This window comes from Gorilla gorilla, chromosome 19 (assembly GCF_029281585.2).
Source record: "Gorilla gorilla gorilla isolate KB3781 chromosome 19, NHGRI_mGorGor1-v2.1_pri, whole genome shotgun sequence".
NCBI classification, from domain to species: domain Eukaryota; kingdom Metazoa; phylum Chordata; class Mammalia; order Primates; family Hominidae; genus Gorilla; species Gorilla gorilla.
Genome location: NC_073243.2, coordinates 92,117,352 through 92,145,002, shown reverse-complemented (window position 1 = coordinate 92,145,002; position 27,651 = coordinate 92,117,352). Strand labels below are relative to the sequence as shown.

The 27,651-nt window shown below is 36.9% G+C and overlaps 1 protein-coding gene across 6 annotated transcripts in view; it reads right to left on the bottom strand.

Annotated features, from left to right (window-relative positions):
• Positions 1 to 27,651, bottom strand: part of CDH18 (cadherin 18) — a 1,104,389-nt gene that overhangs the window by 260,605 nt on the left and 816,133 nt on the right. For all 6 annotated transcript variants that reach the window (XM_055367740.2, XM_055367737.2, XM_019013683.4 and 3 more), the window contains one exon: positions 11,984 to 12,278. In XM_055367740.2, coding sequence (XP_055223715.1) covers positions 11,984 to 12,278 — 295 coding nt within the window. The remainder of the gene's footprint in view (positions 1 to 11,983; positions 12,279 to 27,651) is intronic.

Genomic DNA, 27,651 nt, shown 5'->3' with positions numbered 1-27,651 from the left:
CAAAGCATCTAACCAGGTAAATAAAAGTATAGACAGCAGAATATTATTGGCTCACTACATTATATAAATGTATATTTAAGACAGAAAGTTAAACATGCTGGAACAGAGTCCATGAAATGTCACTTGGTTCTTTATGTCACTAAGATCTTTACGTCGCTGTCAATTGGTCTCAGTGGTTGCTTTAATCACATGGAATCTGATTCCAAGTGTATTTTTACTTATAAGGCAGTCGCAACGTAAGTGCTGCTCTTATATCTCTTTGTTGAAAAGACAATAGGGAACCACTCCCATTCAATCTCTTTTTGTTAAATGTATTGATGATATTGGATTTTTTTTTTTTTTGAGACGGAGTCTCGCTCTGTCACCCAGGCTGGAATGCAGTGGCATGATCTCAGCTCACTGCAAGTTCCGCCTCTGGGTTCACGCCATTCCCCTGCCTCAGCCTCCCAAGTAGCTGGGACCGCAGTTGCCCACCACCACGCCCGGCTAATTGTTTGTATTTTTAGTAGAGATGGGGTTTCACCATGTTAGCCAGGATGGTCTCAATCTCCTGACCTCATGATCATCCCGCCTCGGCCTCCCAAAGTGCTGGGATTACAAACGTGAGCCACTGTGCCCAGCCGATACTGGATACTTTAAGTTAGAGAAGTCATACCTATACTTGGTAAGAAAAATAAATACAAGTCCAGTGCTATTTCTCTTAAGGAAAGCAACCTGAACAGTGTCTTGCATGCCTTTCTATAACTCTATCTCTGTTCATTCAAAGGTCTATAATATAGTTTTATGCATATATACATACACTAAACAAAACACTGTGCATTTTTACCCCACCCAATAATTTTTCATGGATATCTACATGACAATTATGTAAAAGATTATTTTTTTGAAAATTCAGGTAATTTAATTGGAGGAAAGAATTAAAAGAATTTTAGAAATAATTGAATGAGACATTTATGATTTGAGTATTTATGACAACTATGAAAATTAAGTGAACAATTTAAGTTGGCATCTCTGAATAAAGCACTTGAAATAATGGACCAGAACATTTTTATTAAGATACAACACAAGAATTCAAAATCCACTAATAAAGAACACTTGAACGTAACAATTAAAATTTTGTTCAGTGTGGGCAACATTGTAAAACCCTGTCTCTAATAAAAATACAACAATTAGCCGGGCATGGTAGCACATGCCTTTAGGTGGGAGGCTGAGGTGGGAGGATCACTTGAGCCTGGGAGATCAAGGCTGCAGTGAGCCATAATCGCGCTGCCACTGCACTCTAGCTAGCCTGGGGGACTGTCTCAAAAAAATATAAAATTATAGACAGCTTCACATGTGGGGGAGACATGACACAGAAGAATCACTACAGAATAATATTCTAGTAAATTATTGATCTTGAAAGATAAATAATGATATCTTCTTTTGTAATATATATTCTTATATAATTAAAATAATAGATGTTTAATATAATTTCTGTAGCTATCTTACATTCCACATTGCTTATTGTTGCATAGTTCTATTTTTCTAGTTTTTTTGTGTGTGTTTGTTTTCTATACTACATAATAAATTACTACAAACGTTGCATATAACAAAAGCTATCACATTTGGTTCTATGTGTGGGGGTGCTTTTTTCTTGGTATCAACATGGACTGTTGTGATAAACTTAGAGAGTAGCACCCCTTTTATGAAAGGTCGCAACTTCCACAATATTCCATGGTGTCTCTGTGTGGCACAGCAGGAGAAGATTTAAATTGGCCATTTAGCTTGTACAGGACAATAATATCCAAACTGGATTTCAAAGTTTTCTCCTTGCCAGAGTATGAGTACAAGAAAATTTCTCTATATACTAAAATAGGAAGTGAAATTGGCTGAGGGAAACTCAGAGGATTTCAAGAAGATGTGCAATTATGACAGACAGAATGAATTCATGATGATCAAGGACTGATCACTGAAAACCACTGAGAACACAGAAGTCTGGTAGAAAGCAGTAGAGACCTGTGATGGCACTGCCAGTCCTCTTCCACACGCGGCCTTCTCTCTGCATGATGTGCCCTCACCTTCTACCTTCACAGTGTTTTTTTTCTATATCCAGTTGCTGTGTCTCCCCTCTATACCTGACCATTGTGCATTCACTCTCTATCTGATCATGGTGAATTTTCTCTACACTCAATCACTGTGTAGTCATTCTGTACCCAATTGCTGTATCTTCTCACTATATCTGATGCTGTACTTTCTCTCTAAACCTGATCATTTTGTCTTCTGTCTATACCTGACCATTGCACCTTCCAGCTATACCTGATTGCAATGTTTATATCTGACTGCTGTGCCATTTTCACTCTATGCCTGGTCACTATGCCTTGACCCTAAACCTGGTCATTTTGTATGTGTGTGTTTTTTTCAGATTACTTGGTGCCTTCACTCTATATCTAATCACTGGGCCTATTCCACATCCCTGACATTGAGCTTTCTCTCTGTGCCTGATCACTGAACATTCACTGAACACCTGACTCCTAGGAAAAGGACAAAACTATCCAAAATTATGCACCCACCCAAAAAAAATTATCCAAACAGAATTAGAAATCAGGTTCAATTAAAAGTGAGGGGGATTATCACATATCCTGATTGTTTAAATAAAATAAAATTTCAGTATATGTCCTAATACAGTAATTTCAGCGTTTGCTTAAAATCTTTTTCAACTTATAAAATGATACAAACAATTTTACTTTATATGCTTTCATTAAAAGATAGGGACAACAACATCAACTGATTAATATTTTTAGTGATACTCAAATGATGACAAGTGTCAATTTTGAGATTTTTTGCTTTATTCTATTTCCTCAGTAAGAAAGAAACAACATAAATTGTTATTATTAGGATCTATATATGTGACATTGCAGTCAATTTATGTAGTTAATAAGAATGATTCTAATGAGAAAATCGATTCATGAATGGATATGATAAATATAGAAAAAATGTCACATTTAAGAATAGCTCTGTCTCTGCGAAAATATATATAATTTGGGTTTACTCATTCTATACATATTTTATTTATTACCTATTTAGTTTTAGACACTTTGTTAGGTGAACATGATACTGAGATTTTTAAAATATATTTTTAAGGGACCTACGGACCACTATAACATCAGGTGATTTCAAAGTAATTTATAATTAAAGGTGAAAGGTGCTAAAATAATAAGCCAAGGTTGCTCTAAGATCAATTGTAGTAAATATTTTGCTGTTTATTTTCTTTAAAAAAGACATTCTCTACTTTAAGAGAAGTGCTACATTCCAAAGCCAAATTATATACCTCAATGATCCATTGATCACTGCAAGAATTTCACTTATTATATTTTTTAGAATTACCTACACAAAACCTGCCTCTTTAAACTGCCAAGAATCTCTGACTGGTTTGTTTTGTGTTTCAGTTTTCTACATTGAGGCCTATACATATGAAAGTCATTCTTTGGCTATCATATTTTTTAAAACATGATGTACCAATTAAATCTGTATGAATGTGGTCCAATTTATGCAGAAAAATATGTATCTTCTAGTTAAGTATTTTTACTTGCAAATTGACCAGTTTTATTAGGGAATTCCAAGTCTGGCCTACATTCATAAAAAGTAAGTGGTAAGAGGGTAACCATGTACTCTGGGGCCTACCAATGGGCAGAGGGTGGGAAGAGGGAGAGGATCAGGAAAAATAACTAATGGTTACTAGGCTTTATACCTGAGTGATGAAATAATCTATACAACAAACCCCATGACACATGTTTACCTATGTGTCACATAGGTATATGCACATCCTGTTCATATACCGTTGAACTTAAAATATAAGTTTAAAAAAAGTAAATGGAAAGAATGAGGAATCACTTGAAGAGTAAAATGCAATCTAGTAAATCACATCAATCATTGAATAAAAGTTAAAAACTATGTTGGTTTATTGGGCCTTTCTTTAATTTACAACAACGAAGTTAAAGATATATAAAACAAATAAAAAGAATCTTTACCCAATGAAACAGATATTGGAACAATTATGTTCCAAAAATTAAGAGCCAATATTTCTAAGAAATCTTTCCTCTAGACGTAACTGTAGGTGGAAAAGGTCGTCATGTACTTGTTCAATAAATATTTAGAGAATATCTTGCTTCAAGTGAGGGGATACAATAACAGAATGCAGCAAAAGTGGAAAAACAGAACTTCTGAGACTCCTCTCTAAAACCCTTAATATTTTTGCTCTTATCCTCTTGAACTACTGCCCTAAGAATGCACACGAAGCAGTTCCCTACCTGGAGGATGAGATACCATGGATCAGAGACAAGCCACCCAGCTAAGACCCCAGAAAAACCAGCTGATAACCAGCATCCACCACTGCAGGTGAGGGAGGCACCTGCGCTGCTCGAGCTCCTAGATGACTACAGCGCAATGTATGACCCTAGTGGAAGAGCAGCCTGGACCACTGAATTATGAGCAAATAAAGCAAATATTGTGTGTGGCCACTAAACTGTGGGTGGGTTGGTTTGTACAAAACACAAGCTAACTTACACAGAAGAATAGTTATGCAAATAAAGAAGAAAATTATGAAACTTGCAAAATTTTGTCTACTTTCTGGTTTGTCAGTTGTCCAATGTGTCTCTTCATGAATACTGCAATGTTCCATGTAGAATTAGAGTGCTGGCTGTGCTTTATTGAAATGATACCATTCTGAACATTATGCCCCAGGGTAATGATTTTTAAATGGCTACTAGAATCTTGGCAGATGTCCAGGGTGAACATCCCAAGATATTTGGGCAGAACTAAATCAGCGCTCCAACAAGAAGCACAATAAAGTCAGCACAGCTGGTGTCTCTTCTTGTTGCTCTGCAGCAAGAAACACAGCTGCAAATGGAACAGCCTGGGGCCTTAGAGATTGGAGGTGAAAAAAAAAGACATGAAGAAGATTAGAGATGTTTCAATACATTTCCAAGAAAAAGGAACTTTGCAGTTAAACAATCTCCTTTTTGTAGCTGCAAAAATAAGTTTGTTATATTGAACCTACAGTTTATTAAATGTATACTTATAATTCTGTTAAAATATAATATTTATTCTCTCTCATACATTAAAAAGTCCTATTTCTATAACCTGTTACTACCTGTTAAATGCTTTTAAATGGTATTTAATGATAGGTATACTAATACACAGAAGAGTTAAAAATTTGTACATTTTCATACAGAAATATTTATTTGAAAAAGAAAATAGTAAAGTTTATGTTCTGCCAAATTACATTGTGATCTGTTATATGATCTTTTTGAAACAACTTCTAGATTTAAAACATTTAAAAAAAAAGACTGCAATAGAAACAAATTTCAGTTAATACAGTTATAGAAACTCCTGATTCTAGGTGAAAGCAAGACTGTAATTGCAGAAATTTGAGAATGTCTCCATAAAAAGAGAACAGATACAATTATTCTTGTTTTAAATAAAAGAGATACGATACACACAATTAAGACAAACACCTTTACCAGCTTTTTATTGCTAATTTTATGTCTTTGTATTATTGCTAAATTTCTTAGTCAGTTATGATGTGCTTTTCATGTGAAAAGTGTAATACCATTTACAAATACAATTTTATTCATCTTAATTTCTAAAATCATTCACTTGACAGCTAACTCAAAAACCAAGAATCATTTCATCTCATGGTCATTTTCATCTTTGTATTGTGTTAAACACATTAACTCATTATCTCATGTTTTAACTGTGGGTTCTGAAGACTATATAAATTAGACATGTAATGTAACTATAGAGAAAGAAATTGAAGAAGTAATTCCATAAAATAATTGATAGAAGGTGCTAAAGATCAAGACTGACATGATAATGTACTGCATGTCACACAAAAAAGGAAAATTTAAAATCTCAAATTTGTATTGATCAAATATGTACATCTATTATGGATTAATCCAGGTTACATTTGCCCTCAATAATGTTATAATGCCATTCTGTTCACATATGTTTACTGTTGAAATTATTTAGATAAATATATATAGTGTATGTGTATATATACTTATCTATATGTATACATGTAAATATACATGCATATGTACATCTATATGTATGTCATCTATGTATATATGTCATCTATGTATATATACACGTATATATGTATATATGTCATCTATGTATATATACACGTATATATGTATATATGTCATCTATGTATATATACACGTATATATGTATATATACACGTATATATGTATATATGTATACATATGTATGTATACATATATACATACATATATGTACATATATGTGTACATATATGTATACATATATACATGTACATATACATGTCTCACTCACACACACACACACACACACACACACACACACACACACATGACAGCTAGTACCTTACTAGGAACCAAACATAATTCAAGTGGTCTTCTAAATGCAGGCTATACAATACACGATTTTTTTTTTAGTGAGAGCCATCATGGCTCCCAAGTAGCCACGCCATTACTCTTCCTTCTATGGGTGCAAATAACTTCATTTTATTCTATGACTTTCCTCAGTGTTTTCATACTATTGTGCACTTCAAGATGACAATTAATATTTAAACACTGCAATTACTTACCTAGCCAGATAGAACATATTTTTGTTTTAAAGTTCATGGCATGAGCATTCTGGCACTATGAAAGTCTCTCTGGACAGGATTATAAATTTAACAAATATATTATTCAATTTGTGTTTCTACTTTGACATTTTTAATTCTTTATATTGCATGTTCCCTAGGGCAGTAGTTCTTAACTGAGAGCATTTTTGTCACCCAGAGGACATTTGGCAATTTCTGAAGACATCATCACTTTGTGGTTGTGGGAGGAACACCACCGCATTTATTAGGTACAGGCCATGACTGCTACTAAACATCCTACAAGGCACAGGGAAGACCCTCACAACAAAGAATTATCCAGTCCAAAGTGTTAATAGTGGAAAGATTGAAAAACTCGTTCTAGAAGAATATAATTCCCTAGATAATTGGTGAAATTACATTATATAGATCAAAAAGATACATACAAATCTTACATTAAAACATGCTTTAGAAACCACTTCAGTTTATTTTTGCATCTTTCTGTACTGAGCTATCCAAAATGTCTCAGACTTTGTCGGCAGATTATTGCCCACCGACAAGAAATATACAACCACATTATGCTTTTCTCACTGGCAATATAGCGCAGTGCAATTACTTGGAGTGGCTCCATAATCATTACTTAGTGAGAGATGCAAGAAACAATAATCTGATAAAATCTTGCACACCAAGGAAGTCTCTGGTACTGCCTTTTCTGTATTCTTGTAACATATTTGCAAAGCTATATAGAAAATCTATTATTTGCATGATCTTCCTGTTTATTTCCCCAAAACACACAAATGCACACACATGGGTACACACACACACACACACACACACACACACGGACACACATCCCAAGCTGGACTATTCTTTTTAATCATTTTATCCTGTATGTCAAATGTACATTTATTTTACCTTTTCTAACAGATAAATCACCACGCATTATTTAAGCTTCACTGAGGACGTCTTCTCTCATCCACAAGCAGGGCCCCCTGTCCAAGTCTATGGTTCCCCTATTGGTGCTTATCAGACACCATATTGAAATTTTCTATTTGTAAGTCTGCAGTTTGCTCAAAGATAGTGGTCTTGTTTCATTAACCATTTTATTACTAGCCACTATCACAGCTCTCAGCACATAAAGTGCATTTACTCTCTCTCTCTCTCTCTCACTCAAGAAAGAATTGAATAAATATAAGGAGAGAGATTGTTTTAATGATTCAAAACTGAATTAATGAGTATATGATAAAAAAAGTAATTTTATCAGGCACCATATGTTGATAAAAATTTTGTTGTCACCTGCTTACATTATTATTAGTCTTCAGTTAGCATTAGAAACCAGTATATTTTTAAGTGTTAGTGTTATAAAAATGATTTTTATTACATATTTAGAACCACTTATTCCTTTCATACCAAATAAAGCCACAACCTAGTGTTTAGAAGCAAACCTTCAACAATGTGTGTGTGTCTATTTCCTTTAGATATCTTCTGTGCATGTACATGCATATTCTGCAACACATCTGTATTCTGTAACAAAACTAGGCTATCTTAGTATCACAGAAGGGAAGCCTGGATAGTCATTAGATAACTAACAGTATCTACCCAAAGGGAAGAAGCATGATCCCATATATTTGTAACAAATGCTATATTTCTGTCTATATGTATATAGTCCAGTAGGGCTGGCAGAACACTAACTGCTATAGATCAGCAGATACCTTGTCTATCAAAACTATGACACCATCCTCTAATTGTTCCTTGCCTCTGACCTCCCTATAATAGCTTACAATGAAGACTGGCAAGCTCAAACTCTTTTTTTTAATAAAAGAAAACACTGTAAATATTTTGGGCATTGTGGGCCAGCGATATGACCTTCATCCCAAACACCCAGCTCTGCCATTGCCGTGCCAAAACTACCACAGACAATCTTCAAGTAAAGGAGTGTAGCTGTGTTTCAATAAAAGCACAAAAACAGAGAGCAGGACAGATTTGTTCCCCCTGCCATTGTCTGCAGATCTTTGCCTATAATATCATCAACTTTTTGTTTCTAAAATCAGAGTTGGCCAGACACAGTGGCTCACACTTCTAATCCCAGCACTTTGGGAGGCCCAGAAGGGCGGATCATTTGAGACCAAGAGTTCAAGACCGGCCTGGCCAACATGGCAAGACCCCGTCTCTACTAAAATTACAAACTTTAGCTGGGCCTGGAGGCACACGCCTGTAATCTCAGCTATTTGGGAGGCTGAGGCATGAGAATTGCTTGAACCTGGGAGGCAGAGGTTGAAGTGAGCCGAGATCATGCCACTGCACTCCAGCCTGGGCAGCAGAGCGAGACTCTTGTCTCAAAAAAAAAAAAAAAAAATCACAGTTAATGAAAATATCACCCATTCTTATGAACACAATATAAAGTGAGTTTCTCCCTCTCACTTTCATATCATCCTCTATGCATTCATGTTACAATATCTATTATATGTTATTACCATGAATGTTATATATTTGTTTTCCTATAGTAATGAGTGTATATATACACACACACAAACTTACTGATAAAATATAATTTCCAATATTCAGCTTAAGGTTTCCCATAAAATAACTCTTTCAATAGAATCTTGCCTGAAACCACAGTAGTACACAGAGTTGAAACTTACTCTGTCTTGTTCTTTTTCTCTACTACTTTCAGATATTAAGTTTTTGTCCCTCAACCATACTCATCTCAGTAAGAGAACTTAAGAATATTAACTTTTCACTATTCTCATCTTTCTTCCCAAACCCCAAATGAGGACTTTGACTTGTTCCCAAGTCCTCAACTCACAGCCTTTTCTGCAAAAATTACTTTATGTCTTATGATTCTCACATAGATTATGTGGCATCCTTTTACAATATCTCAAAAATATCCATTTGTATTAACTCAGTGTACACACACACACACACACATCTATTCCAGAGTTCACTGTTGATAATATTTTTCCTCTCTGTTATTTTCCTTGACTTTTAGATCTCTGTTATGATTTATTTCAACTATTTTCAATTTCAACTGTTTTCTCAAATGTTTTTCTAAATTAGGTAGGAGAATAACAGACCTTCCAGATCCTTCTCCAAATATTTATTTTGCCCTAGCTGATGGATCATATTTGTCTAAACAATAGATTTGGGACTTCAGTGTTTTCTCTGTAGGCTGTAAATGGGACTCAACTCTCTATCAGATTCCTCTGTTTCATGTAATAAATGTGAGGGTAACATATTCATTTTTATTCACACCTAATTTTTAAAAATCTGAATGTTTTTAAATTTTTCTCTTTTTATTAGGCTTTAAAACTTTACCAGGATTTTCCTATGTTTGATTCTTATTCTATTTACTCTTCCTGGAACTTGGAAAGTCTACTAAACTTGTGAAGTCAGTATATTATTCACTTCAAGAAAAATTATGATTGCTCCTTTCCTCCATTTGCTCTTTATTTTTCTCTAAGGACACATGTTATTCACATGATGGGTCTAATGAATATGTTCTCTAAATCTCCTTTCTTTTTCCCACAATATCCACAATTTTATGTTTGTTTCTGTGGCTATTAGCTACTTCTTCCAGTCAGTTATGATTTTAGGTACCAGGACAATAATTCAGGTCTAATCAGTTACCATTCATGCTTTCAATCCATATATTGATTTTCTTTGTTGTTGTTATTTACTTATTTGTTTAAAGCAAAAGGCTTTGAGTTACAGAAATCTGTTTGTGGCATCCATAAAAGCCCTCCAATGCTCGTATTGGCTACTGTTTAGTATACTGTCTTTCTGGGTAATGCCTGCTCTGCCTGTTTTTCTCTCCAGTGCTTTAACCCCTGTGGTTATGACAGTTTCCTTTGTGCTCCTTGGGGCCCTTACTTGTCTTGGAAATAGCTCACCAGGAGCACTCTCACAGGTGGGAGCACCATAGAGCTCTTTCCTTCCTAAGGCAGAGGAGATTAGGTTTGTGGGTATCAGTTCCTTGATGTGGCAGAGAGAATTCTGTCCTTGAGTTCCCATGCAAACTATCACCCACCAGGGTTAAAAAATGCTGAATCCTTTAATTCCCCCTCGACTCTCCTTGGAGATCAGTAAGCCGGACAGTATTCTGGGCCTCTCTTAGGCTCCTGCAGGCTGGTTCCTGTGTTCTGCTGTGGTCCAGAGGGAACGAGTTTGGCAACTGCTTTCTCCTCTGAGACTTCAGCTAAGGAAGAAGGCCTCACCCTCTTCCTTACCTGCTCCTACAGCAGCTGCAGGAGCTACCTGCCTAGCTCAAGAAGACTAACATGGGCTGGAATCTGGAGTTGAGAGAAAAAATGCTACCATCTTCCAGGTTTAAAAAATATATATACATATATATATATACATATACATATACACATATATATATATTTCAAATTCACAGACTGATTTGATTAGTGACTAAGTGACTATAAGAACCTCAATCTAAAACAATACTCATACATATGCAGTAAAATTAAATATATTAAATCTTTACTCAATAAATGTGTTACAAAGCTTAGAGTCTCATAAAGATAGTCAAAAAGTATTATCGTAGAAGAACCATTTTTAAACTACTTTTTAAAAAATCATCCCATGAAATGAAAAATAAACAAAAATAAATTCAAATAGCTACACCACAGAAACCAGTGAGTGGTGAAAAAGCCCCAGATCATTAGGGTGGCTCAGGTCCTGGATCATGGTTCTGTTGGCTGCAGTGTAGGCTTTGCATTCAGCTAAACCTGGAATAATGCCTCCTTGACTATTTTCTAAATATGTGAATTTGCAAAAGTGACTTAAATACTTTATGCCAGTTTGCACATCTTAAAAATGATATTCAAAATACTTCACAGGGCTGTCATATATTTTTAAATAAATAAGGTATATAAATGCTTAGGAATATCTGAAAAGTTGTATTGATTAATGTAGCAACAGCTATTAATGATATTATAATTTGGTCATACACTGAAAGCTTAAAAGACCTGGAGACAAAAATTTCAGACATTCTAGAATCTTTCTTCTGTGCAAATAATCAAATTGAATGTGCTGGTATGTTCTTAACAATATACATGTAGAATTCACGTGATAGAAGAGCCATATCAATTAAGCAAGTATTCCACGTGTTTTCAAATTTATACATGTTTCTTTCCCCTTGAGATCCAACTATTACCTACACTTACATGATTAGAAATCAATTTCAATGAATATTATAATTGCTAGACCCAATAGTCTTTAACACTTTATGCCACAAAAAATACTAAAATATTTTGAAACTTCATATTTATATCCCCTCCAGATATATATATAAGTAAAAATTGGTGGTCTAAAGATGACTTTTTGATTTTCTTAATATGTTAATTGCATAATCACAAAAATGATTTTTCTTACCCATATCTGACATTTCAGGCACAGTAACAATGTATGGTCCATCTGTGAATTTTGGAGCGTTGTCATTGATGTCTTGCACTTTGATGATGAACTCGGATTCAGGCTCAAGAGGTTTGTTTGTACGTCTATCAATAGCTTGAGCATGAAGCACGTAGTGGGTCTTCTGCTCTCTGTCTAGGCTTTTTGTTGAGTGGATATCACCCGTGGTATCGTCAATGATAAATATAGTCCCAGCACCCTCTCCAGTAAGGATGTACTTGACAGATCCATCACCTTTGTCAGAATTGGAGTGCAGCTGTGAAATACACATGGAATAATTTAGCATATATTTATATTCCAACCTCACATTATGTTCTCTGAAAACTCCCTATCTATAATTACTTTGGCTATGACTTTTCTTCCCTTTACAGTGCCCTGTGTGTTACTACTATCATTTACTTTTCTGCAGTTTTTTTTTTCACTTGGTTAATCATATGGATATTGCTATCATGGTTTGTCTAAGAGATACAGTTATTGATCTAAGAAAAAACCAATAAACAATATTTATTAAAACAAAAATAGCCCTTATAATTTTACTAAATCCACATTCCACTAACTGCCATAAAGTTGGGAAAATAAATTCCCAGTAGATTATTGTTGCCTTCCATACTTGTGAAAATAATATATTTTGTTTTAATTATTTGACATTCTATTTCAACTTTATGACTAGAAAAAAATATATGGTAGGACAAATTGAGGTTCAAATTAATTATTAAAATTTTCACAAAAGAGGCACATATTTAAGTCATAGTCACAGTCATGTGTTTAATAATTTGAAAAAAAATGAAATCACCTCTAATATAAAGGGCTTTGATGTAGAATATTAAAAAATAGAGTATTTTTGGCCAGGCGCGGTGGTTCACGCCTGTAATCCCAGCACTTTGGGAGGCTGAGGTGGGCAGATCACGAGGTCAGGAGATCGAGACCATCCTGGCTAACACGGTGAAACTCCGTCTCTACTAAAAAAGTACAAAAAAAAAACTAGCCGGGCATGGTGGCGGGCGCCTGTAGTCCCAGCTACTCGGGAGGCTGAGGCAGGGAAATGGCGTGAACCTGGTAAGCAGAGCTTGCAGTGAGCCGAGATCGCGCCACTGCACTCCAGCCTGGGAGACAGAGCGAGACTCCATCTCAAAAAAAAAAAAAACAAAAACAAAAGAGTACTTTTTTAGGGATAGAGTATTTTTTTAGTTAGGGATTATAAAACTTTAACTCAAAATTTAAATAGCAGTAATATATTTAGTTGATAAATAGGCTCTCATTTTAATTAACTGAAATACAGTAACAAATCTACACTTACTAAAATTAAAATTATCAAATATTATTTGAATAGATATTAGAAAAGTAACAATAAATTACAGAAGAGGTCTTCAATAAGAAAAATACCTAAAATATTGAGATAATACACTTTGTTGCCATTTAAACTGCATATAGTTTTTGCTAAAGATTCTGCTATGACATCAAAATTCACTTAAATAGTTCCAAGAGTGCCCGTGCTATATTTCTAGCTAGAAATAACAGCAGTATTTTCTCAGTTCACAAATATATTTTCAAGGATTGTTTCTCCCTAGAGGTCTGAAAAGTTATCCTTTATATTAAACCTTTTTGGGCACATACCCTCAATGATTTACCTTTTTCTCATTTCTGACACGTAGAAACATTGAAAAAACACAACTTTGTTCACATAGCATTTCAGTTTTCTTGCCACAGTAACATGAACATTTTTGAGGTTTTAAAGTCTCTGAACTCTCAGAAGACATTTGGAAAACACAAAATACAGAAAAAGACAATGCAATATGAGAAAAAGATTTTTTTTCTGGGAAAATTAGGGCAACTGAAACATAAATGATAGTATGGGAATAATTTCACTTCTTTCTTGAAAGCATGTAAAAAATTACCAGGACAAAATTTTGACAGGAATCACAGAGTAAGATTCAACAGATGAAACCATTTAAAAATGCTTATTTAGATCTTTTATAAAAATGAGCAAAAATACACAGCTTTCAAAGATTCACACTTCATTAGTAAATTGGATACTAAAAGAAGAATGCAGAATGAATTGGGTGATACAATTGTATGCTTGTATGAAAATCTGTTTATTTATTTATGTCTCTTAGCATATCATTTTAGTATCTAGAAGAAAAGATTCATCTTTCATGAAGCAGACACCCGCAAAGTGTCAATAGAGCAACCTATTTCATATTCTCTAACTTCGCGTCAATCCATGACCAAAACGTAGCAAAGTAAATCAACAAATTCATTTACCAAATGTTTCTAAAACCTTTTCTAGAATACTTGTCATTAAACTAACAAAAAGTGAGATAGTTTGGTAATTATTATGTTGTTATATTATACATAAATTGTAAATCTATATATTGTACTTATAACTGTATAAAACATTTTTGTAGAATGTGTTATGTCTTTTAACAATTTCTAAAAGTTTAACAATGATGAAAATTGGCACTAATCTTCAGGATATGTATATGTGTGTATATATATATATACATGAAAAACATGTTTAGTGAAATTAATTTGATATCACTTAGTTTTTTTACTACTAACAAAATGTAGCAATATAAAATTATACTAAGTGTACAGTTAGCTTTGTATTACAGATACTTAAGTATATTTAAAGAAGAATAGGCTTACGTATATAAGAGAAATAGTAAAGTTCTTAACCTACAGCATCTATTAAGCATCTATTAAATATATATACTATACACTCTATATAGATTCTAGTAATTCAGATATAAAAATAAAAATTTCAGTAATTTTAGGGCTTTCAATTTTAAGACTTGAATCTGACTCCACATGTATAACATTATTATAATTCAGATATACTTTTTATAATTAATAAAGTTTTTATAATACCTCATAAACAGCATAAATGCTTCTGAAGATATGACTAATTTGAACCTAGATTGTAATAAGATTAGTGAATTATAATTCAGTAATATTTATATTTTTGGATAACCTTACACCAAATATTATGAAACTTACACAAAAATATCATGAAAATGTATTTCAATTACATTGCTTTCTAAGAATATTTAGCATGAGTTTTTAAATAATGTAGATGATCATTTTATTAATGAAATTTTAGTTTCTTGGCCAGCTTGGTTAAATCTTGAAATAATCAGATTCCCGTGTAACACTAATGGGAAACCATTGTGGTAGTTATTTAGTAGACTGACTAATAGTTTATACGATTATGATGATAACCACTGTGAAATAGCAAAGTGGTTTACTCTCAAGATTCCCTCTCCTCCACCAAATCTATTCTCAAATCTCAGTTCTGTTTGCAATATACACTTTGCAACAGGAATGGAGCCTGAGAGAAACCTTGAGTATTTTGTCTTGAATTTTTTAATAAAAGAGTTTTAAGACTCTAGAGAAGTATTTTATTAATTTTTGTAAGCCAAAAAATGATGAATGAATGAAATAGGTGAATAATAAGGGTAGTTGCAGACACAGAAAACTTGACAAATGGAGAAAAAGCTCTTGAATAGAGATAATCAGTTAGGAATATTATGATGATAGAAATATGTCATCTCTGAGTGGCGTCACCAATGAGACATCAAATGAAAGAGACTGGAAAAGAACATGGAAATTAGAAATACTCCATATATAGACATGGTAGTGACTCAGTAACCAGTTAAATGTAGGTTACAAGCTTAGCTAACCACTATACTACTTAAGAGAGATGCCCATGATTTTTTTTTACAGTGAAATAAGTAAAAATATTTGGAAGATAAATTTGATTTTAGTCATATACAGTGAAGCCCCCCCCCTTTTTTTTTTAATCAGTTTAGTAATACCAAGGGCATTGTAGCAGGGTCTGAATGTAACACCTCATATATACTTTTAGAGCCATGGGATTTTGCAAAGCAGGCTGTATTTTCATGCTGAAAGACAGACATTATATTGTCCTAAAGCAAGAAGAGATAGTCTTTGGGTATCTCATCACATAACAAAGTAGGCTAAATTAACTGCTCTTTAGAGAACAGCAAAGGAATGAGGGGTGAAAAAAATAAAAAGAAAATGCAGTCACCCTAGTGAAGAAAAATGCTAGTAATCTCTACCATTACTTTAATAAATTGTCACTTTCTTAGCATTAAGTAGTAACCTATGGCACTTAGAAAGCCAACGTGACTCACATGAGTTCACTCTAGAAAACTATTTATTCACCCTGGACTACATTAGGATCAGGACCTGAAAATTTATAGCTTTCACTCTAATGCAAAGTTCCTCAATAAAATAATATTCTATTCCTTGGGGAAGAATAACTTTAAAAGGTTAAGAAGATGTTGGTGGAGCCATTCATTTACAAAGTTGAGTTTAATTATGTTAAAAAGATAGGTCATTGACTTAAAACTGTAATATTTTGGGATACATAATTTATATACTTGTTTATAAGTAGAAAACATATTTATAATATTTCAGTGGAAGCCAAAAATAAAGGCAGAAATATAGTAATTCCACTATGATTGATCATTACCTCCAAAACTTGCATAAAAATATGTGACACAATGTGAAAGAAATGTGAAAACATAGGGAATACATGTCACTGAGGAGCATTATGTATACTTCATTCCAGAATGTATTATATTCTTAAAGTATAGGCAAATGAAATAAAAATCAATCAAACTCTTAATAAGTAACTGATGTGAAATAAAACACATTAAGCAGTAACAGTCTCTTGCTAACTGACAATATATCAGTCTCTGTGAAAAAGGGACATGTATTAACCATAACTTTAAATTACACACCAATAAATGTGTAAAAGGTTATGTTAAAGAGTTAAATAAAGTTTTATTTTTAAAAATTTAATCCATCAAGATGGATGGGAGTCAGGACTGGATTGCAGCTATAACTCAGACAGACAGAGCAGGATGTGGAGGCTCACATTGTTAATTTTGCCCCAGAATGACTGCAGGAATATCAGGAATCCTGAGAGTACTCGCAGACCCTCTGAAGGAAGCAGATTGCTCCTGCAGGGCCCCCAAGATGCCCCAAATATTGTAAGTGCCCAGGCTGTGAAACAGGGAAAGGGAGATCCGTTGCTCTTGAATACACACCCCCACTGGGGAAACTGAAGGTCTAGTTTATAGGAGAATATTCTGATCTTACCTGGAGCTGTGTGAATTTAGAAAGCCAAGCAAAATACAGGGGTAGAGGAAGCAGTGTCCATTCCTGCTTGGACTCAGGGGAGGATGCAAATCCTGTGTGTAGACTCCACAGACGGTGGAAGCACTAAAGCCCTACTTTCTTTTGCAACTGGGAAGCGGGTTAGCTGGCGGTAAGTTCTCAGCCCTGCTTGCCCATTGCCTGGAAACAGACTAGATGCTATGATGGGGCCGTGGTAGGAGTGAGACCAGCCCGTTGGATTGTGTGGGAGCTGGGAGAAGCCTGTGACTCCTGGCTCTCCCCCACTTCCTTGACAACCTGCACAACTCAGCAGAGGCCGCCATTATCTTCCTAGGTACATAACTCCATTGACCTGGAAATCTTGCCCTCAACCCCCCGAGCAGTGGCAGCAAGACCCACCCAAGAAAAGTCTGAGTTCAGACACGCCTAGCCCTGCCCCCACGCAATGGTACTTCCCTACCCATCCTGGTAACTGAAGACAAAGGGCATATACTTTTGGGAGTTCTAGGGCCCCACCCACCATGGGTTCCTCTCCATACTAACACAGCTGATGCTCTCTGGAAAGCACCACCTCCTGGCAGAAGGCCAACCAGCACACAAAAAAGAGCATTAAACCACCAAAGTTAAGAACACTCACAGGGTCCATTTCACCTCCCTGCCACCTCCACCAGAACAGGTGCTGGTATTCATGGCTGAGAGACCCACAGACGGTTCACATCACAGGACTCTGTGCAGACAACACCCAGTATTAGCCCAGAGCCTGGTAGACTTTTTGGGTGGCTAGACCCAGAAGAGTGGCAGCAATCACTATACCTTGGTTCTCAGGAAGCCACATCCATAGGAAAAGGGGGAGGACACCATGTGAAGGAAACACCCCATGGGGAAAAAGAATCTAACCACAACCTTCAGCCCTAGACCTTCCCTCTGACATAACCTACCCAAATGAGAAGGAACCAGAAAACCAACTCTGGTAATATGACAAAACAGGGCTCTTTAACACCCCCAAAAATCCTACTAGCTTACCAGCAATGGATGCAAACCAAGAAGAAATCCCTGATTTGCCTGAAAAGGAATTCAGGAGGTTAGTTATTAGTCTAATCAGGGAGGCCCCAAATAAAGGTAAGCCCAATGCAAAGAAATAAATAATAATAAAAAAAGATGCGAGAAGTGAAGGGAGAAATAGTCAATGAAATAGATAGCATAAACAAAAACAATAAAAATTTCAGGAAACATTGGACACAGATAGAAATGCAAAATTTTCTGGAAAGTCTTAGCAATAAAATTCAACAAGTAGAAGAAAGAAATTCAGACAAGTTCTTCAAATTAACCCAATCCAACAAAGACAGAAGAAAGAATAAGAAAATATGAACAAAGCCTCAGAGTAGTCTGGGATTATGTTAAATGACCAAACCTAAGAATAATCAGTGTTCTTCAAGAAGAAGATAAATCTAAAAGTTTGGAAAACATATCTGGGGAAAAAAATTGAGGAAATATTCCCTGGCCTTGCTAGAGACCTAGACACATTGCTATGTGTTATGCCAACGCATAGGTCATCTAAAGTTAAGACAAAGGAAAGAATCTTAAGTGCTGTGAGACAAAAGCTCCAGGTATCCTACAAAGGAAAACCTATCAGATTGACAGCAGATTTCTCAGCAGAAACCATACAAGCTCGAAGGAATTGGGGCTGTATCTTCAGCTTCCTCAAACAAAACAACTATCAGCCAAGAATTTTGTATCCAGTGAAACTAAGCATCATATATGAAGGAAAGATACAGTCTTTTTCAGAAAAACAATTGCTGAGAGAATTTGTCACTACCAAGCCACCACTACAAGAACTGCTAAAAGGAGCTCTAAATCTTGAAACAAATCCTTGAAACGCATCAAAACAGAACCTTTTTAAGGCATAAATCTCACAGGACCTATAAAACAAAATACAATTTAAAAACCAAAAACAAAACAAACAAACAAAAAAAAACCCAAAAAACCAAGATACACAGGCAACATCATGAATGGAATGGTACCTCACATCTCAACATTAACATTGAATGTAAATTGCCTAAATGCTCCACTTAAAAGATACAGAACTGCAGAATGGATAAGAATTCACCAACCAAGTATCTGCTGCCTTCAAGAGACTCACCTAACACATAAAGACTCACAAAACTTTAAGTAAAGTGGTGAAAAAAAGACATTTCATGCAAATGGACACCAAAAGGAAGCAGGAGTAGCTATTCTTATATCAGAAAAAGACAAACTTTAAAACAACAGCAGTTAAAAAAGGCAAAGAGGGACATTATATAATGGTAAGAGGCCTTGTCCAACAGGAAAATATCACAATCTTAAACATATATGTACCTAACACTGGAGATCCCAAATTTATGAAACAATTACTACTAGACCTAAGAAATGAGACAGACAGTAACACAAGAATAGTGGGGGATTTCAATATCCCACTGACAGCACTAGACAGGTCATGAAGACAGAAAGCCAACAAGGAAACTGGATTTAAACTATACCTTGGAACAAATGGACTTAACAGATAAATACAGAACATTCCATCCAATGGCTGCAATATACACATTCTATTCAATAGCACATGGAACTTTCTCCAAGATAGACCATATGATAGGCCACAAAATGAGCCTCAATAAATTTAAGAAAATTGCAATTATATCAAGCACTCTCTCAGACCACAGTGGAATAAAACTGGAAATCAACTTCAAAAGGAACCTTTGAACCCATGCAAATACATGGAAATTAAATAACCTGCTCCTGAATCAGCCCTGGGTCAAAAACAAAAGGATGGAAATTGAAAAATTCTTCAAACTGAACAACGATAATGACACAACCTATCAAAACCTCTGGGATACAGCAAAGGTGGTGCTAAGAGGAAATTTCATAGCCCTAAATGCCTACATCAAAAAGACTGAAAGAGCACAAACTGACAATCTAAGGTCATGCCTTAAGGAACTAGAGGAACAAGAACAAACCAAACCCAAACCCAGCAGAAGAAAGGAAATAACCAAGATCACAGCAGAACTAAATGAAATGAAAACAAACAAAAAAAATACAAAAAATAAAAAAATTAAAAAAAAGAAATAAAAAGCTGGTTCTTCGAAGAAATAAATAAAATTGATAGACCAGTAGCAAGATTAACCAAGAAAAGAAGAGAGAAAATCCAAATAACCTCGGTAAGAAATGAAATGGGAGATATTACAACTGACACCAGAGAAACACAAAAGCTCATTCAATGCTATCGTATTAGTCAGTGTTCTCTAGAGGGACAGAACTAACAGGGTATATATATATATATACATATATATATACACACACACACATATATAGATATATACACATATATATACACACACACATATATATATACCCTGTTAGTTTTATATTTTATATATATATTTTTATATATAAATAAAATATAGGATATATATAAGATATATATAATACATATACATATATCTCCTATATAAATATAAAGGGAAGTTTATTAAGTATTAACTCACATGATCACAACATCACACAATAAGCTTTCTGAAAGCTGAGGAGCAAGGAGAGCCAGTCCAAGTCCCAAAACTGAAGAACTTGGAGTCCGATGTTTGAGGGCAGGAAGCATCCAGCAAGGGAGAAAGATGTCGACTGGGAGACTAGGCCAGTCTCCCCTTTTCACGTTTTTCTGCCTGCTTTATATTTGCTGACAGCTATTTAGACAGTGTCCACCAGATTAAGGGTGGATCTGCCTTCCCCAGCCTACTGATTCAAATGTTAATCTCTTTTGGCAACACCCTCAAAGACACATCCAGGGTCAATACTTTGTATCCTTCAATCCAATCAAGTTGGCACTCAGTGTTAACCATCACAAGTACAACCCTTGTCAAGTTGAACCCATACACATCTCCTGAGATCATGCATAATCTTCAAATAAAGACAATAATAAGGTCATAATTACACCTAACATAATACAACTGTCCTCCGTACAACCGGAAACACACCAACCCCCAACCCAAACACTATCACATAAAGTTAACAATATTTAAGTGCTGATACGAAGTCAATAAATCTTACATCATATGATAAAGGAAATAAAATAAAGATATTTTCTTCATACAAGTGTATACATGTACAAATATTTTTAGCAAAAGAAGGAGGAAATACTCATGACAATTACAGTCCCCATTGCTGCAGATGGTCAAGTGGTCGTAGCTGGTATTGATGACTACCTTCTTCTACTACCTATTCTGTATTTCTTTGCCTTCAGCAAGGACCTCAGCAGGTCATGATATTTTCCTGGTGGAGTGACCCAAACCTTCACTCCTGAGAGGTCTGGACCATTTGTAGTCCTGCCTGGATTGGGCTATTGTAGTTTCCATTAACCTTAATCACAGGGAATGATAATACTAAGAGACGCCCAAATAGATCTCCTGTATCCCATGCATACTGTTCTTTACCTCTGTTGTGGAGTAGTGGACTGATTTCATCTTGATAGTCTGGGTCAATCACCCCAGCCAACACTGTAACTCCCTCCTTAGCTTGTTGGCTTAAAGGTAGGAGAAGCCCAAAGTGGCAGTCTTAACTTCTAGTTCAATGGAATTGTTGCTATGTCTCCTGGTATCAGTGTTCCTCCCTCTGGAACTAAGGCCTCTAGGCCAGCAGAATGCAATATCACAGTAACAGGAAGCAAATATTTTGCTAGTGGATCACTAGGGGTGATGGTGTGTGTTGCCACTTCTGCTTCTATTCCTTGATTCCCGGATCCATGAATCTTCGCTATGGGAGAAACAGTACAATATAGTGGATGCTGATTCAGAGCATACCCAGCCTTCTGGATAACTTTGCCTCAGCCCTGCAAAGTATTGTTACCTAGTTGGTGTTGTAATTGTGACTTCAAAAGGCCATTCCACCGTTCTATCAATCCAACTACTTCAGGATGATGGGAAACATGGTAAGACCAGTTAATTCCATGAGGATAAGACCACTGCCACACTCTTTTGTTGTAAAGTGAGTGCCTTAGTTAGAGGCAATGCTGTGTGGAATACCATGAGGGTGGATAAGGCATTCCATGAGTCCATGGATGGTAGTCTTGGCAAAAGCATTGTGTGCACGACAGGCACAACCATATGCAGAGTAATTGTCTATTCCAGTGAAGACCAACCTCTGAGCTTTCCATGATGGAGGAGGTTCAATATAATTAACGTGTCATCAGGTAGCTGGCTGATCTCCCCGAGGAATGGTGCCATATTGAGGGCTCAGTGTTGGTCTCTGCTGCTGGCAAATTGGGCACTCAGCAGTGGCTGTAGCCAGGTCAGCCTTGGTGAGTGGACGTCCATGTTGCTGAGCCCGTGTGTAACCTCCATCCCTGCCAACATGGCCACTTTGTTCATGGGCCCATTTGGCTATGTCAGGGGTGGCTGGGGAAAGAGGCTGAGTGGTATCCACACATCAGGTCATCCTATCCACTTGATTATTAAAATCCTCCTCTACTGAGGTCACCTATTGGTGAGCACTCTCATGGAGTACAAATGTCTTCAGTTTTTGACCACCCATAGAGGTCCACCCACATAACTCTTCCCCATATTTCTTTGTCACCAATTTTCCGATCATGCTTCTTCCAAGTCCCTGGCCATCCAGACAAACCACAGGCTACAGCCCAGGAATCAGTAGATAATCACACATCTGGCCATTACTCCTTCCATGCAAAGTGCACAACCACACGCACTGTTTGAAGTTCTGCCCATTGGGAAGATTTCCCTTCACCGTTGTCCTTCAGGGATGTCCTTAAAAGGGGCTGTAGTGCTGCAGCTGTCCACTTTTGGGTGGTGCCTGAATATCGTGCAGAACCATCTGTGAACCAGGCTCGAGTCTTCTCTTCCTCTGTCAACTGATCATAGGGAACCTCCCATGAGGCCTTCAGTGCAGATTAGGGAAGAGAAGGCAGGGTAGCAGGAGTGGAGACCATGGGCATTTGAGCCACTTTCTCATGTAATTTACTTGTGCCTTCAGGACCTGCTCCAGCCTGATCATATATATAACCACTTCTATTTGATGATAGAACGCTGCTGTGTATGACCCACTTTATGGCTAGATGGGTCACAAAGCAACCAGTTAATGATAGGCAGTTCAGGTCGCATGGTGACTTGATGACATATAGTCAAATGTTCAGTTTCCACCAAAGCCCAGTAACAGGCCAAGAGCTGCCTCTCAAAAGGAGAGTAATTATATGCAGAAGATGGCAGGGCATTGCTCCAAAATCATAGAGGCCTCCACTGTGATTCACCTATGGTGGCCTGCAAAAGGCTCCAAACAACATCCCTGTCTGCCACTGACACCTCAAGCACCGTTGGATCTACTGGGTCATGTGGCTTAAGTGGCAGAGCAGCTTGCACAGAAGCCTGGATCTGTTGCAGAGCCTTCTCCTTTTCTGGATCCCACTCATAACTGGCAGCCTTTCGGGTCACCCAATAAATGGGCCAGAGTAACACACTAAACGAGGAATGTGTTGCCTCCAAAACCCAAATAGCCCCACTAAGCATTGCGCCTCTTTCTTCATTGTAGGAGGTGCGAAATGCAGCAATTTATCCTTCACCTTAGAAGGGATATCTTGACAGGCCCCACACCACTGGACCCCTAGAAATTTTACTGAAGTAGAAGGTCCTTGAATTGTAGTTGGATTTATTCCCCATCCTCTGGCACGCAAATGTCTCACCAATAAGTCCACTGTGTTTGCTCTTTCTTGCTCACTGGATCTGATCAGCACAATGTCACCAATGTAATGGACCAGTGTGATATCTTGCAGAAGCGAAAAGCGATCAAAGTCTCTCTGAATAAGATTATGACACAAAACCAGAGAGTTGATATACCCCTGAGGTAGGACAGTAAAGGTCTATTGCTGGCCTTGCCAGCTGAAGGCGAATTGCTTCTGGTGGGCCTTATGGATAAGAATGGAAAAAAAGGCATTTGCCAAGTCAATGGTTGCATACCAGGTACCAGGAAATGTGTTAATTTGCTCAAGCAATGAAACTACATCTGGTACAGCAGCTGCAATTGGAGTCACTACTTGGTTAAGCTTATAATAATCCACTCTCATTCTCCAAGATCCACCTGTTTTCTGCACAGGCCAAATGGAAGAGTTGAATGGGGATGTGGTGGGAATCACCACCCTTGCATCTTTCAACTCCTTGATGGTGGCACTAATCTCTGCAGTCCCTCCAGGGATGCAATATTTTCTTCGACTTACTATTTTTATAGGTAGAGGCAGCTCTAAAGGCTTCCATTTGGCCTTTCCCACCATAATACCCCTCAACCTACCAGTCAGGGAGGTAATGTGGTGGTTCTGCCAGCTACTAAGTATGTCTATGCCAATTATGCATTCTGGCACTGGGAAAATTACCACAGGCCGAGTCCAGGGACACACTGGGCCAACTGTAAGTCAGACCAGAGCTAAAACTCCATTAATTACCTGACCCCCATAATCCTCTACTTTAACTGGAGGACCACAATGATGTCTTGTGTCCCTTGGAATCAACGTCAGCTCAGAGCCAGTGTCCAGTAGTCCCTGAAATGTCTAGTCATTTCCCTTTCCCCAATGCATGGTTAACCTGATAAAAGGCTGGAGGCCTCCTTGGGGAAGGAGGGGAAAAATATTCACTCCATAAATTGTCGGAAATGTAGTGGGGGCCATACATTAGGGGTACCGTTCTTCAAGGGGACCTTGCCTCTCCTTCACTCCAGGGGTTCTGGGTCTGTAAACTGGCTCAAGTCTGGAAATGAATTGAGGGGCCATGATTCTATTTTTATAATTCAAATTAGTCTTTTGCCCATTTAACCTAGAAGTTTTCTGCTTGTATAAATTAAATAGGAAAGCAGTAGGCTTCCTATCAATTTCACTTCTAGGGACACAGTGATTAATTAGCCAATGCCAGAGCTCTACGCGAGTCACACTATTCTGATTGCCATTTTGCATCTGCTGTCCATTATGGTAGCTACACCCACCTTGCCTTTGACAGATGAATGCTGCCACTTGGCTTCTGCCACCTTGGGATCAAATTATTCCCATTGTATTTAAATTTTGTAGTTGAATAACTGCAGTTCCCACCATTAGATCTGATACACAGAGAAGAGCAATTGCAGGGCTCTTTAAAGATGCAGGTGCTGCCGTCAAAAATCTATTTCACAAGGCTTTGGTCAAGGGTATATCTTCTGGACTCTCCCAGCTGGGATGAGTAGGTCTAAAGTGACTAATCCACTCCACGATCCCGATTTCCCCAGCCCTTTGGATCTCTTCCTCTACATTAAACCAGGAAAGATCAGGCATTTCCAGCTTGCTCACAGTGGCCCATCCTTTAATCCATATTTTGGCTAACAATGCAAATAAAGCATTAGAAACTTTTATAATGCCCAGAGTTGAACATTAAAAGCAGAGTTCCTACTTAGTGAGCCCAGATCAATAAATTCAGCCTGATCCGACTTTGTGTTCCTTCCACCATTATCCCACACCCTTAATATCCATCCCCATGCCCGTCCTCCAGATTTCTGTTTACATAAATTAGAGAACTCAAACAGTTCTTTTCAAGTGTAGTGCATGTCCTCATGGGTCACAATCTCAACCTCACCTCTAGTGGCCTGCCAGGACTTTAGTTATAGATTTAGAAGCAGAGATGATGGGGGTGGCTCCTGAGGATGATCAACATTATCTTGCCTGGCAACTACCTCAGGGGAGGCCATCACTGTTGCCTCAGGCAGCACAGAGTTTATGTTCTCAGCGAAAGGTAGAAAGGCTGACAGCAGCATGGGTTGGGGAGTGGATGTCGCCACTACTGGGGATGGGGAAGCTCTTCATTCTGGCCAAAAAATATTCACCAGAGTTTACAAACTCAGCATCCCCAGGTTTATTGGGGTCCTCCCACATGTTCCCATTCCAAGTTTCAGGGTCCCCTTCTTTTCCAGTCAATGCCCTCAATTTAACAGTAGATACCTGGCAAGGTCGTGCATGCATCTTTCACTGCAGGTCAGCCATTCACATGATAAGAGCTTATGTCTGTTTTTCCGCAATTTCAGCTGTTTCTCTACAGGAGATAAGAATCTCACTCAGGGCAATCTTAGCAAATTTGAGGCTCAGTATCTGCTTCTGAAGCCAGGAGATAGAATCTCTCAGTTCATAATTTTCTTTCATCACTTTGTGCACTGAACTTAGGAGTAACCAACCAGCTTCATTATGTTCCTTGGATCTCCACATATAGTCAAAGGTATTATGTATAGAGTCACTAAACTTCTTGCCTCTTCTAAACAGTAAATCAGGCGTTTCAAATGCATTTATTTTGCATAACTCTCTAAAGAGTTTCTGCAAAGGACTATCAGTGTTCTCCATACTATTAGAAGTAGAGTCCTTAGCATTTTTGGGTCTAATCATATTAGGCATCTAACTACAGAAACCCAAAAAAAAACTGCTCAACAAAATAAAAGAGGACACAAACAAATGGAAGAACATTCCATGGTCATGGATAGGAAGAATCAATGTCGTGAAAATGGTCATACTGCCCAAGGTAATTTATAGATTCAATGCCATCCTCATCAAGCTACCAATGACTTTCTTCACAGAATTGGAAAAAACTACTTTAAAGTTCATAAGGAACCAAAAAAGAGCCCACATTGCCAAGACAATCCTAAGCCAAAAGAACAAAGCTGGAGGCATCATACTACCTGACTTCAAACTATACTACAAGGCTACAGTAACCAAAACAGCATGGTACTGGTACCAAAACAGAGATATAGACCAATGGAAAAGAACAGAGCCCTCAGAAATAACACCACACATCTACAACCATCTGATCTGTGACAAACCTGACAAAAACAAGAAATGGGGAAAGGATTCCCTATTTAATAAATGGTGCTGGGAAAACTGTCTAGCCATATGTAGAAAGCTGAAACTGGATCCCTTCCTTGCACCTTATACAAAAATCAATTCAAGATGGATTAAACACTTACATGTTAGACCTAAAACCATAAAAACCCTAGAAGAAACCCTAGGCAATACCATTCAGGACATAGGGATGAGCAGGGACTTCATGTCTAAAACACCAAAAGCAATGTCAACAAAAGCCAAAATAGACAAATGGGATCTAATTAAACTAAAGAGCTTCTGCACAGCAAAAGAAACTACCATCAGAGTGAACAGGCAACCTATGGAATGGGAGAAAATTTTTGCTATCTATCCATCTGACAAAGGGCTAATATCCATAATCTACAAACAACTTAAACAAATTTACAAGAAAAAAATCAAACAACCCCATCAAAAAGTGGGCAAAGTGTATGAACAGACACTTCAAAAGAAGACATTTATGCAGCCAACAGACACATGAAATAATGCTCATCATCACTGGCCATCAGAGAAATGCAAATCAAAACCACACCAGTGGTTTTGATACCACTCACACCAGTTAGAATGGTGATCATTAAAAAGTCAGGAAATAACAGGT